Source organism: Protopterus annectens, chromosome 10.part0 (genome assembly GCF_019279795.1).
Source record: "Protopterus annectens isolate FY-2018-M chromosome 10.part0, PAN1.0, whole genome shotgun sequence".
Taxonomy (NCBI): domain Eukaryota; kingdom Metazoa; phylum Chordata; order Ceratodontiformes; family Protopteridae; genus Protopterus; species Protopterus annectens.
Genome location: NC_056744.1, coordinates 1,652,881,232 through 1,652,893,964, shown reverse-complemented (window position 1 = coordinate 1,652,893,964; position 12,733 = coordinate 1,652,881,232). Strand labels below are relative to the sequence as shown.

Sequence of the window (12,733 nt, the reverse complement as noted above, 5' to 3'; positions counted from 1 at the left end):
CTTTGGTATATTTCACACCCGTGGATCCCTTTGGTATATTTTACATCCGTGGATCCCTTTGGTATATTTCACATCCGTGGATCCCTTTGGTATATTTCTGCTGCACTCTTCAGTTTACTCATGCTTGCTTTGTTGTTATTACTCCACACTCTGTTTTTAAATTACATTAGACAGAAACTAATGATTTCATCTTTTATGATTCCCTAAACTTTATAAATCTTTTTCATACAGCCTATATTTTTATTACTATCATTAATCAATATTCAGACAGCCTAAAGGTACATCTATCCATATACCCAGGTTCTAAAATGAATCCATTTTCATTCATTGTGTGCTGTATTTCATATTCACCCTCCAAACTATGGCTCTCAAGTCTCTATATACTTAGTTTTTGAAGTAGGACAGCACAGTGGTAGCATTGTCGCCTCACAACAAGAGGTTCTCTGGTTTGATTCTCAGCTGTGTAGCCTTCTCTGTGGAGTCTGCTTGTCCTCCCTGCGTTCGTGTGAGTTTGCTCCGGGTGCTCCATTTTCCTCCCATGTTACAAAGACATGCATCTGGAGCGTTTCACCCCGGGCCTCTGCTGAAAATTGGCTTTGTTCCAAGTCGGACTTTCCCGGTAAACAAATGTTAAATAAATAAATAAAAGTATTCATCAGCATGTAATTTTCCTTAGACCAAATAGTTACTTTAGTCATTCTTTTTACACACATGCCTATTATGTAACAAATGTAATTAGTTTTCCCATTTTCGTGTCATCAGCTTACAGACTGCAGCGCTACTCAAATGAAAGATTGATTGGAAGGATACAACCTAAACACGTTTGGGCCTATGACAGAGCCCTGTAAGACACTCTCACTGTAACACAGATTTTCGTCTGTCCAGTGTCTGTAGATAATTGCCTTGTTCTGTTTTAAGCCATGCGGCTACCAACTGTATCCAGATTACATTAATACCTAGTTTTTCTAATGCATTGATCAGAGTTTTCTGAGTGACCCCATCAAAGGCTGAAGAGAAGGGTACATACAAAACATTACAGTTTTTCATTTATAGCTGTCATTCTTATTGTAGAATATAATGTTACAGGTATTTACAGCTTTTTTCGAAATATGCCTGGTGGTATATAGTTTCAAGTCCTAGCTTTCAAATTCTGACAATAATTTAACAAAATAACCTTCTTTATTATATTTCCACAACACAAAAGTGCAGTTATGGGTCCATATGTCTCTGGGTTTATCCTGTTCTCCTCCTCTTAAAGATGAATTTAACAAAGTCTTTCGGCATTTCCCGGTTAGAGGTCACCACAGCAAATCACCGGTCGGCTATTGATTGAAAGTGGATTTTTACAGTGTCGAGTTGCCAACCCGGCACCTAACCTTCACAGAAGACACACACATGCACACACACCTACCTGCATGTCTTCAAAGTTCATTCGACCGCAGGGAGGGCATGCAGACTCTGCACAGAAGGTGCTCCAGCTGAGAACTGAACCGGAGAGCTTGTTGTTGGAGGTGACAATAGTAACCGCTGCAGCACTGCAGCTGTTAAAGATGAATTTAACAAGTGCATGTCTCCAATCTTGAGGAATGTCCCCATACTTAAATAACCTCATGAAGTGCTGATGTAACGGCAGTATAAAACTTCATATTGAAGTGTTTTTAGGTCAGTATTGATAATTTCTTCTTCATATGCTTTAGTTCCATCCAGTTTGCCAAGTACTTTCCCAACATAATCTAATTTAATTTCAGTGTGTGAAGTTACCTGGATTTTACTAGGACAAATTATCCCCCCCCCCATTTGTGGAGCCAAACTGTTTTGTGTACAGAACAGATTTTAGAGTATATGTACAGTTTATTGACTTTTCTGTCTTTACTCCTTCCACATCTTGTATATCTGTAAAGTAGTTTCCTCTTATGTTGAATGTCTTTATATAAATTTTCTTCAAATTTTTCCTGATCTTGTGTCACTCTGTTTTTTACAGTTTGTTTACTCAGTTTCAGGTCTATTTCAACCTTGTTTCTATTTCTTATATTTTTCTGTCATTTTAATTATTTTAATAAAAAAGTACAGCCCGAGAGTAAATGCTCCTGTGTCCAATAAAGTAAATAAAACACACAATACGCCAAGTGTATATAACATTCACAGGGCAACCACGACTTAAACAAATTTCAAGAAAGGTAATACTTAGTAGCAACAAATGCGTACTGCACGATCCAATAGATAAACAAGTGATTTTATTATTAAATAGCGAGCGCTTTCACCAAAATGGCTTCTTCAAGCTTTACAAGACACAAACAACATAAGTATTCAAATACTGCCACCAAAGCAGCAATTGGTTTTGCATCATCAATGACATCATGCTGACCAAGCATATTCACATCTCAAATTTTAAAGTCTCAGCGCCACAGACATGCATTGATAAAATAAAGTATTCTCATAATGTACACACCTTGTGCCTAATAAAATGACTTTTCAAATTTATACAAATGAATATAATAAAATGCAAAATTATATGCATATATACCTCAGCACTATACACATACAAAAAGCATATTCATGAAACAAACATCAAAGTCACGTTCACACAAACTACATATGCCTAAAAACTACATATACCTAGAAACATGTGTAAAAATGCTGTCAAATGCTTACTATAGTATTGAGGCATGTATAACTGCAATTGCATGTAGCCATACATCTATAATGCTGCTATTCTAAAGGGCACATGCTGTAAGCTAAAATATGTATATATATTGTAGTAACATACACAGTAATAAAGTGTGGAACCATAAAAGTCACACACGCTATATACTTGAAATGTATATACATATAGGTAATAACATACAAAAAAATAAAATAGGGAACTACCAAGGTAAATACATCATAAATACAACACTTTAAACCTTCTGTCCCTAAAAACTTACTTTTGACAAATCAAATAAATAAAATATATGATAAAACACAAAAAACTATAAATGTAAACATATATCCGTAGAACTTCTAAACATAAAAAATAAATAAATATTAGAAGCTCAAAAAGTATACAATAAAGCACGAAGACAATAAAGTGAAAGAAAACAGATGTATCCATTCAAACATCAGGATTTCAATACTTTAAGCCTTCTGTTCCTAAGAACTGGCTTTAAATGAACTTTGTCATTCAAGCCAGGTGGCTTATCAGCCCTGCATCTTACTATCCATTTTAGCTCACACTCCTCAATAAAGTTGTTAAAATCACCTCCCCTCATATTGGCATTAAGCACCTGTAGGACTGCAAATCTAAATGTATGGTGCAGCCCCGCAGTTAAATTATGTTTAGCCAAGGCGTTAACTTCGTGTCCAACTCGTATATGATACACATGTTCACGAATTCTTTCACGAAATTTTCTAGTGGTCTTACCTATATAGAACGCCTGGCATAATACACACCTGGCAAGATATATAACAGACTCCGTTTGGCAGTTAGCAACTGCTCTAAGTTGGAAATCACGGTGTGTAGAAGGATGCAAAACATTTTTTCTGACATCAATAATCTCACACTGTTTACATTTTCCACATGGGGTTGTACCTAAAGAGATGCTCTCTTTCCTCCTACTAACCTTGTTTGACGTAAGAGGTCTATGGCATAACAGTTGTTTGATATTCCTTTTATTCTTAAAAAGAAACTTGGGGTTCTCTCCTACTATATCTTTTATATCATCATCCAAAAGGAGTGTATCCCAATGTCGATGTATCAACTTCTTAATGAATGGTGTATCCAAAGTATAAAACATGGGTACCTTAAGAAGGTTTACTTGAACATCCAATGTGGCAATATTTAAACTATTATCAGGGGACAAATGGTTAGAACGTGAAAAATAAGGGGCTCCCCTGGTAGTTCTAAGGAGCTTGGTATCCATAATTGCCTTCTCAACTTCTAGCCATCCATATTTCCTTTCTATTAGCCTATTCCTGAGGTCTTTTAGCTCACGTTCATAGCCTTCATCTCGTGGGTTAAGGCGTGATGCTCTAATAGCTTGACCTTTCATAACATTATCAAATACATAATGGGGGTGCATACTATCCCTCTATAGTAGGGTGTTCCTATAACACAACTTCCTATGGGCACCAGTGTTTAGAAGGCCACTACTCAACCTCTCAATGTGGACATCCAAAAAGGAAAAACTTAGGTATATATGCATATAATTTTGCATTTTATTATATTCATTTGTATAAATTTGAAAAGTAATTTTATTAGGCACAAGGTGTGTACATTATGAGAATACTTTATTTTATCAATGCATGTCTGTGGCGCTGAGACTTTAAAATTTGAGATGTGAATATGTTTGGTCAGCATGATGTCATTGATGATGCAAACCAATTGCTGCTTTGGTGGCAGTATTTGAACACTTATGTTGTTTGTGTATTGTAAAGCTTGAAGAAGCCATTTTGGTGAAAGCGCTCATTATTTAATAATAAAATCACTTGTTTATCTATTGGATCGTGCAGTACGCATTTGTTGCTACTAAGTATTACCTTTCTTGAAATTTGTTTAAGTCGTGGTTGCCCTGTGAATGTTATATACGCTTGGCGTATTGTGTGTTTTATTTACTTTATTGGACACAGGAGCATTTATTCTCGGGCTGTGCTTTTTTATTATATTATTTGTTATTTTTTACGCTACGCACATACCGAGAGACATGGCAGATTTAGCAGAAGACAATGTGGAACTACCGTATGTTCCACCTGGATTAGTTAGTCCTAGTAGGAATACTAGTAGATTCCAAGACTGTGTTTCTTGTGAAGAGAACTTGCTTATGCTGTATGATGCCACGGAAGGTGATGCGATGGAAGGTGTGGAGAATGAATGCTTGGAGGGGCTAAAGGAGGAATTGAGCAGACTCGAGTTTGATTTGTTGAAATTAAAGCGGATGCAATTGCAGTGCCAGCATTTTGAGGTATGCTTGCAGAGAAAAATTGTTCCCAGGGGGCTGCGCATCAAGAAGATGCCCACCACAGGTAACCTCCACCCAGAACTTTTATACAAGTGGCAGCAATTGAACTTGGAACTGAGTTATAATTATATACATTTAATGAATGATTTTTTTTTGGTCCTGAAGAGGAACTTTTAAGGAAACGAGTAGTAGAGCATCAACAGACATTAACACGGAGGTTTACAGGGCCTAAAGCTGAATTGGCAACAGAAAAACTTTTGGACAGTGTACTGTTGTATGAGAAGAAGCTCTTGGAGCAGAAAAAGAGTAAGATTCACAGAGACACTAAAGATTTTAAATTAGGCCAAGTGTTCACCTGGCCTAAGGGTAATAATGGGTTTAATACCCATGCATCAGCAACAGGAACTTTGTCTGTCCCTCTATCATTTGACAGAGGTGTGAATGATGCAGTGGTTAGGAATAATACTGTTCTCACTCCAAATGGTGGTTCTCTAGAAGGTACTAACAATACTGATGAACAGACAATTTAAATAAATGGATGTAGTAGTGTCCATACTTCAGTTTGTGAGGATACCCTGACAAGGTCTAGTTCTACCCTGTTAGGGGGTTTATCTAATGCTAGAGGCACGAATGATACGAACAATATGAATAGTGAGCAAGTAGTTAGGAGGAAAACTACCACTAGTGTTATCCCACGGTTCCCTTCTACACATAGTTATACCCCTTTTCCAATAGAGCTGATTCCACAAGTGAGGAGACAACGCTCCTACAGCAGAGGCAGGCAGAAGAGGAAGAACTCGGGAGGGGACCATGTGGGGCCCACTATCAAAAAGATGTGGGAACGTGTAGGCAATCCCTAGTATTTAACCTCTCTAAGAGGCAGTTAACTAAACATGAGATGGAAGTCCTTGACAAAGGTTTAACTTTTATTCCTACCATGAGAAGTAATGTTGTTGATACCATAGTGGATGTTAAACTCTTTGCACGTAATGTGCAGTTGAAGTTACAATTTAGTAATACTGATAGTTCTGGAACCACAGAAATTTTCAAATGTCCCAGTACTTATGTACCTGTTTTACATCCGTATATAGATATGTTTATGAGATTAGTTGAGCAAGATCTGTATAATATGGAAAGTTTGAATAAGAAGAGCTATAACAAAGGTAATCTTACTTATCTGCAAAGGAAAGCTTTAAATGGTCTTATTGATGACCACACAATAGTAATTAGACCCACGGATAAAGGTGGTCCTATAGTCGTTATGGATAGTGACGACTATAGGAACAATATGTTAAGTATGTTACGGGATAATTATTTTTATACTGAAATCACTATGGAAGAAGTAACTGTTAAGGTCTTTAAAATATATGACATGTTGGATGACCTTGGGAAGAGTGGGAACATCTCTGATAGTTTGTCTAAGTTTTTGAAGGTTAATAACCCTTTAATACCTATAATACAGGGGTTGCCTAAAATTCATAAATGTTTAAGAGCACCTCCGCTATGCCCTATTGTAGCTGGAAGAGGGTGGGTGACTGAACCCTTCTCTTTGTATTTGGAGCACTTTCTAAGACCTGTAGTTGATATGAATTTGTCTATTTTAAAAGGCAGTAAACAGTTTTTGATAGACCTATATAGTTTTATAGAGACAGTAGGTGTTGATGACGAGTACATCTTGGTCACACTTGATGTTAGGAATCTTTTTACCATGATTCCAAATGACTTAGGAGTTGAAAAGGTACAGGCTTATTTATCTAAGCACACCACTTTACAAACTGAGGCGATTGATTCATTAATGTTATTTCTGGAAACAGTTTTGTTGAATAATGTTTTTATGTTTGATGGTATTGCTTTTATTCAAAATGATGGTGTTGCCATGGGTACAGCTTGTGCAAACAGTTATGCGAACATCTTTATGGCAAGCTGGGAAGATGAGTTTTTGTTTCCCCTTGGTAGTTTCAAGGAAAATGTGAGGTTCTACAAACGCTTTGTAGATGACTTGTTTCTTATTTGGGAGAGTGATGAAGGCAGTCTGATGGAGTTTGTGAACTCCATTAATTCTTTAACTGACTACCTACAGTTTACATCAACCTCCTCCAGGGAAAGTATTTCCTTTTTGAATGTCCACATTGAGAGGTTGAGTAGTGGCCTTCTAAACACTGGTGTCCATAGGAAGTTGTGTTATAGGAACACCCTACTATAGAGGGATAGTATGCACCCCCATTATGTATTTGATAATGTTATGAAAGGTCAAGCTATTAGAGCATCACGCCTTAACCCACGAGATGAAGGCTATGAATGTGAGCTAAAAGACCTTAGGAATAGGCTAATAGAAAGGAAATATGGATGGCTAGAAGTTGAGAAGGCAATTATGGATACCAAACTCCTTAGGACTACCAGGGGAGCCCCTTCTTTTTCACGTTCTAACCATTTGTCCCCTGATAATAATTTAAATATTGCCACATTGGATGTTCAAGCAAACCATCTTTAGGTACCCATGTTTTATACTTTGGATACACCATTCATTAAGAAGTTGATACATCGACATTGGGATACACTCCTTTTGGATGATGATATAAAAGATATAGTAGGAGAGAACCCCAAGTTTCTTTTTAAGAATAAAAGGAATATCAAACAACTGTTATGCCATAGACCTCTTACGTCAAACAAGGTTAGTAGTAGGAAAGAGAGCATCTCTTTAGGTACAACCCCATGTGGAAAATGTAAACAGTGTGAGATTATTGATGTCAGAAAAAATGTTTTGCATCCTTCTACACACCGTGATTTCCAACTTAGAGCAGTTGCTAACTGCCAAATGGAGTCTGTTATATATCTTGCCAGTTGTGTATTATGCCAGGCGTTCTATATAGGTAAGACCACTAGAAAATTTCGTGAAAGAATTCATGAACACGTGTATCATATACGAGTTGGACACAAAGTTAACGCCTTGGCTAAACATAATTTAACTGCGGGGCTACACCATACATTTAGATTTGCAGTCCTACAGGTGCTTAATGCCAATATGAGGGGTGGTGATTTTAACAACTTTATTGAGGAGTGTGAGCTAAAATGGATAGTAAGATGTAGGGCTGATAAGCCACCTGGCTTGAATGACAAAGTTCATTTAAAGCCAGTTCTTAGGAACAGAAGGCTTAAAGTATTGAAATCCTGATGTTTGAATGGATACATCTGTTTTCTTTCACTTTATTGTCTTCGTGCTTTATTGTATACTTTTTGAGCTTCTAATATTTATTTATTTTTTATGTTTAGAAGTTCTATGGATATATGTTTACATTTATAGTTTTTTGTGTTTTATCATATATTTTATTTATTTGATTTGTCAAAAGTAAGTTTTTAGGGACAGAAGGTTTAAAGTGTTGTATTTATGATGTATTTACCTTGGTAGTTCCCTATTTTATTGTTTTGTATGTTATTACCTATATGTATATACATTTCAAGTATATAGCGTGTGTGACTTTTATGGTTCCACACTTTATTATTGTGTATGTTACTACAATATATATATACATATTTTAGCTTACAGCATGTGCCCTTTAGAACAGCAGCATTATAGATGTATGGCTACATGCAATTGCAGTTATACATGCCTTAATACTATAGTATGTATTTGACAGCATTTTAACACATGTTTTCTAGGTATATGTAGTTTTTAGGCATATGTAGTTTGCGTGAACGTGACTTTGATGTTTGTTTCATGAATATGCTTTTTGTATGTGTATAGTGCTGAGGTATATATGCATATAATTTTGCATTTTATTATATTCATTTGTATAAATTTGAAAAGTAATTTTATTAGGCACAAGGTGTGTACATTATGAGAATACTTTATTTTATCAATGCATGTCTGTGGCGCTGAGACTTTAAAATTTGAGATGTGAATATGCTTGGTCAGCATGATGTCATTGATGATGCAAACCAATTGCTGCTTTGGTGGCAGTATTTGAATACTTATGTTGTTTGTGTCTTGTAAAGCTTGAAGAAGCCATTTTGGTGAAAGCACTCGCTATTTAATAATAAAATCACTTGTTTATCTATTGGATCGTGCAGTACGCATTTGTTGCTACTAAGTATTACCTTTCTTGAAATTTGTTTAAGTCGTGGTTGCCCTGTGAATGTTGTATACGCTTGGCATATTGTGTGCTTTATTTATTTTAATTATTTTGTTCTTATGTAAATAGATCCTCGTGTTCTTTTGTATATAGGTCCTGATGTTACTATTTGTATTTATTTATTTTGCATTCCGCCAATTTTTTCAAAATTTGCCTTGTTTAGTTTCCATATACTTTATTAATCTTCCCTGCATTGGTTTAGATTTCAGTTTAGCAGAGTTATCTTGCAGTAATTTAACCTTTAAAACCTCATGATCAGTGCATATCAAAGGTGGTAAAATGCAACTTGAAGTAACACTCATTTTTGTAGGAACACAAACATTATCCAGTACGTTCTTTTCCTTGTTAGGTTTGTTTACAGTCTGCAGCAATTGTTGTTCCTGAAAATGTGTCTTAAATAAGTTCCTTCTTAATGTTGTAGAATTAATATTATTCTAGTCACTTTCTAGTAAATTTAAGCCCCCAGCTATTATAATTCTTCCTTCCTGCGTTTCATGCAGGAAATGGTCATCATCACTTTACTTCTTTAGGCTATACATGCCAGCGATTGTAATCTGTTTCAGGGTTGTCTTTATTTTCATAGTTGTACAATCTACAGTATTGGTGTTTTATGTAGGAGGTCTGATCAGAATATATGCATGACAACTACCACTATTCAAAGTGAGCAAATTCTGATTAATGAGTCAGAATTGTATAGACTTACTTTTGTAGTGAAATAAACAGCAGAACAACACACTATTACAGAAAGAAAACAATTTTAAATGGCCAGAGTACATGCATGTTGTGATTAAAATATCCATGTGTCGATCCTAGTACTAATAAATATTGCGTTTTTAGGTACCAGAACCACAGAATGCAGTGCAAGTTACAGTCAGCAGCCGTCACATGGGACACCCTGGTCACTTTATCCAGATAACTTACAACAGTGTGCTCAGCCTGTGGAAGACAGTAAGAAGACTGATCTCACTCCTGTACCACTGCTTCAGTCAGTACACAATGGTAAGACACCCAGTTGTGGAGATGGAACACCCATATTACCTCACCCTATAGAGAGCCTACAGCAGTGTGCAAAGCCTGCGAAGGGCTGTAAGAAGTCTCATTTCACTCATACGCCACAGCCTCTCTCAGGGTGTGACTACAGCAAGAGTCCTGACTGTGATGCAGGTCAGGGAGGACACAGAGAGAAGAAACTATATAAATGTACGGAATGCAGTAAGGGCTTCACAAGGCTGTGGAGTCTTCAACGGCATTATGCCATTCACACAAACATGAAGCCATATAAATGTGCTGAATACAGTAAATGCTTTATAAGTAAGTCAAATCTAAAATCCCATCAGAGCTGTCACATGGGACAGAAGGTTGTGGAGAAAATAAAAAACACAGAACAGAAGGATAATCTTGAAGACAACCTTCACAGTGCCAGCAGCATAGAACACAGTACTAATTGTGGTCAGCAGCCATTGCTTGGGGGGTCTCACTTGCATTATCCTAGAAAGTACCTGCAGCTGTGTGCTGACCCTATGAATGGATATGACAAGTGTCACCTCACTTCTGTACCACAGATTCACACAGGACATAACTGCAGCAAAAGCTATGAATGTGACAACAGAGCATCTCCATTACATCACTTGTCAGAGAATGTGCAGCAATGTGCTCCAGCTGTTAAGGACACTGACATGCTTCATCTCACATTTGTGCCACAGCTTCATGCAGAACATAACTATAGCAAGGGCTGTGAATGTGAGCACACAACATCCCCATTGCATCATCTGGCAGACAACGTGCAGCATTGTGCATCAACTGTGGTGGGCTGTGATGTGCTTCAGCTCTCTCCTTTACCACAGCTGCACTCAGGACATAACTATTCAGAGAATTTTGAGTCGGACACAAGTCAGAGCACTCATTCAGAGAAGAAACTGTATACATGTACCAAATGCAGAAAGTGTTTCACACGTCTCAGTACTTTTCAAAGACATTGTACCACTCATACAGTGGAGAAGTATAAATGTGCTGAATGCAATAAGTGCTTTAAGCATCTCCGCAGACTTCAGCAGCATCGTACCATTCACATGGGTAAGAGAAACCAGAAAGACTTGAAGAAATTAAATTGCGAGAAAGCATATAAATGCATGGAATGCAGTAAGTGCTTCACACGTCTCAACAGCCTTCATCTGCATCTCACTGTTCACACGGGTGAGAAACCATATAAATGCATGGAATGCAATAAGAATTTCAGACTGATCGACAGTCTTCGACGGCATAAGACCATCCACATGAGTGAAAAAGCATATAAATGCATGGAATGTGGTAAGTGTTTCAGTGACCCCAGCAGGCTTCGACAGCATGAGGCCATCCACACGGATGAGAAACCATATAAATGTACTGAATGCAGTAAATGTTTTAGAGTAAAGAGTATGTTAAAATGCCATCAGCTGTCTCACACAGGATTGAAATCATACAGGTGTGCTGAATGCAGTAAGTGTTTCTCACGTCTTGGCAGCCTTCAACAGCATTATACCATTCACACGGGTGAGAAGCCATATAAATGTAATGAATGCAATAAGAGTTTTAGAGTAAAGTGCCTGTTAAAATACCATCAGCTCTCTCACACAGGAGACTTGGAGAAATTAAAGAGAGAGAAATTAAAAGCAGAGAAATCATACAAATGTGCTGAATGCAGTAAGTGCTTCACACGTCTAAGCAGCCTTCAACAGCATCGTACCATTCACACGGGTGAGAAGCCCTATAAATGTACTGAATGCAATAAGAGTTTTAGAGTTAAGAGCCTGTTAAAATACCATCAGCGCTCTCACACTGGAGACAGTAGGTCCGAATGGAGAGATAAGTCAGCAAGCAAAGGAGAGTAATATTGCTGGAACTGAATTCATCCTCAAGTCTGTACTGAAAGTACAACTGCAAGTTGTTAAAACTTTTTCAGATGATATAAGAATGTCATTTGGTCTTGATAAATGTGCAAAAGCAACCTTTAAAGCAGGGAAACTGCAGCATCAAGAAAACATCAGTTTGGGACAAGAATGTAATATAAAAGAACTTGAGCAAGAGGGAGTGTATAAATATTTGGGAATTGGTGAAGGATCAACAATAAAACATGAGCAAATCCAAATAAAACTTAGTAAGGAGTACTTTAGAAGACTTAAATTAAGCCTGAAAACAGTGTTGACATCTGGGAACAAAATTCAAGCTATAAACCACTTTGTTCTTCCTGTCCTAACTTACAGTTTTGGAGTGATTGATTGGTCCCAAAAAGTGTTGGATAGATTAGATGGGAAAACAAGAAGGATGCTTCATGCTCACTAAATGATTTCTAAAAATCAGTGCATACCAAGATTATATATTCCCCATTTTGAAGGAGAGATGTGCCTCCTTGAAATTGATTACATGTACAGATCTGCAATCGTGGGACTCAACATATATCTGCTGACCTCACAAGACTCAAACATAGTGAAAGCTTTGAAACATGAGGAGAGTAAATCTAAGATGACTTCCCTGCTTAGGCTAGCTGAAGCATATCGGCGTCAAGCAGGTATGAAAATCAAACCACAAGTAGATAAAAACCAGGCAGCAACTGAATGTGCCAAAAAACAAAAGAAAGAAAATGAAGTGACGGGTCAGATGAGAAGGCAAGAAATGTGGAAAATGCATAAATAT

General features: G+C 37.1%; 1 protein-coding gene across 1 annotated transcript in view; it reads left to right on the top strand.

Annotated features, from left to right (window-relative positions):
- The window catches only part of LOC122814370 (zinc finger protein 135-like), a 187,565-nt gene extending 175,624 nt beyond the window's left edge, over positions 1-11,941 (top strand). Inside the window, exon 6 of the mRNA XM_044086955.1 lies at positions 9,902-11,941. Coding sequence (XP_043942890.1) covers positions 9,902-11,931 — 2,030 coding nt within the window. The 3' untranslated portion in view covers positions 11,932-11,941. The remainder of the gene's footprint in view (positions 1-9,901) is intronic.
- Positions 11,942-12,733: the final 792 nt, after the last annotated feature.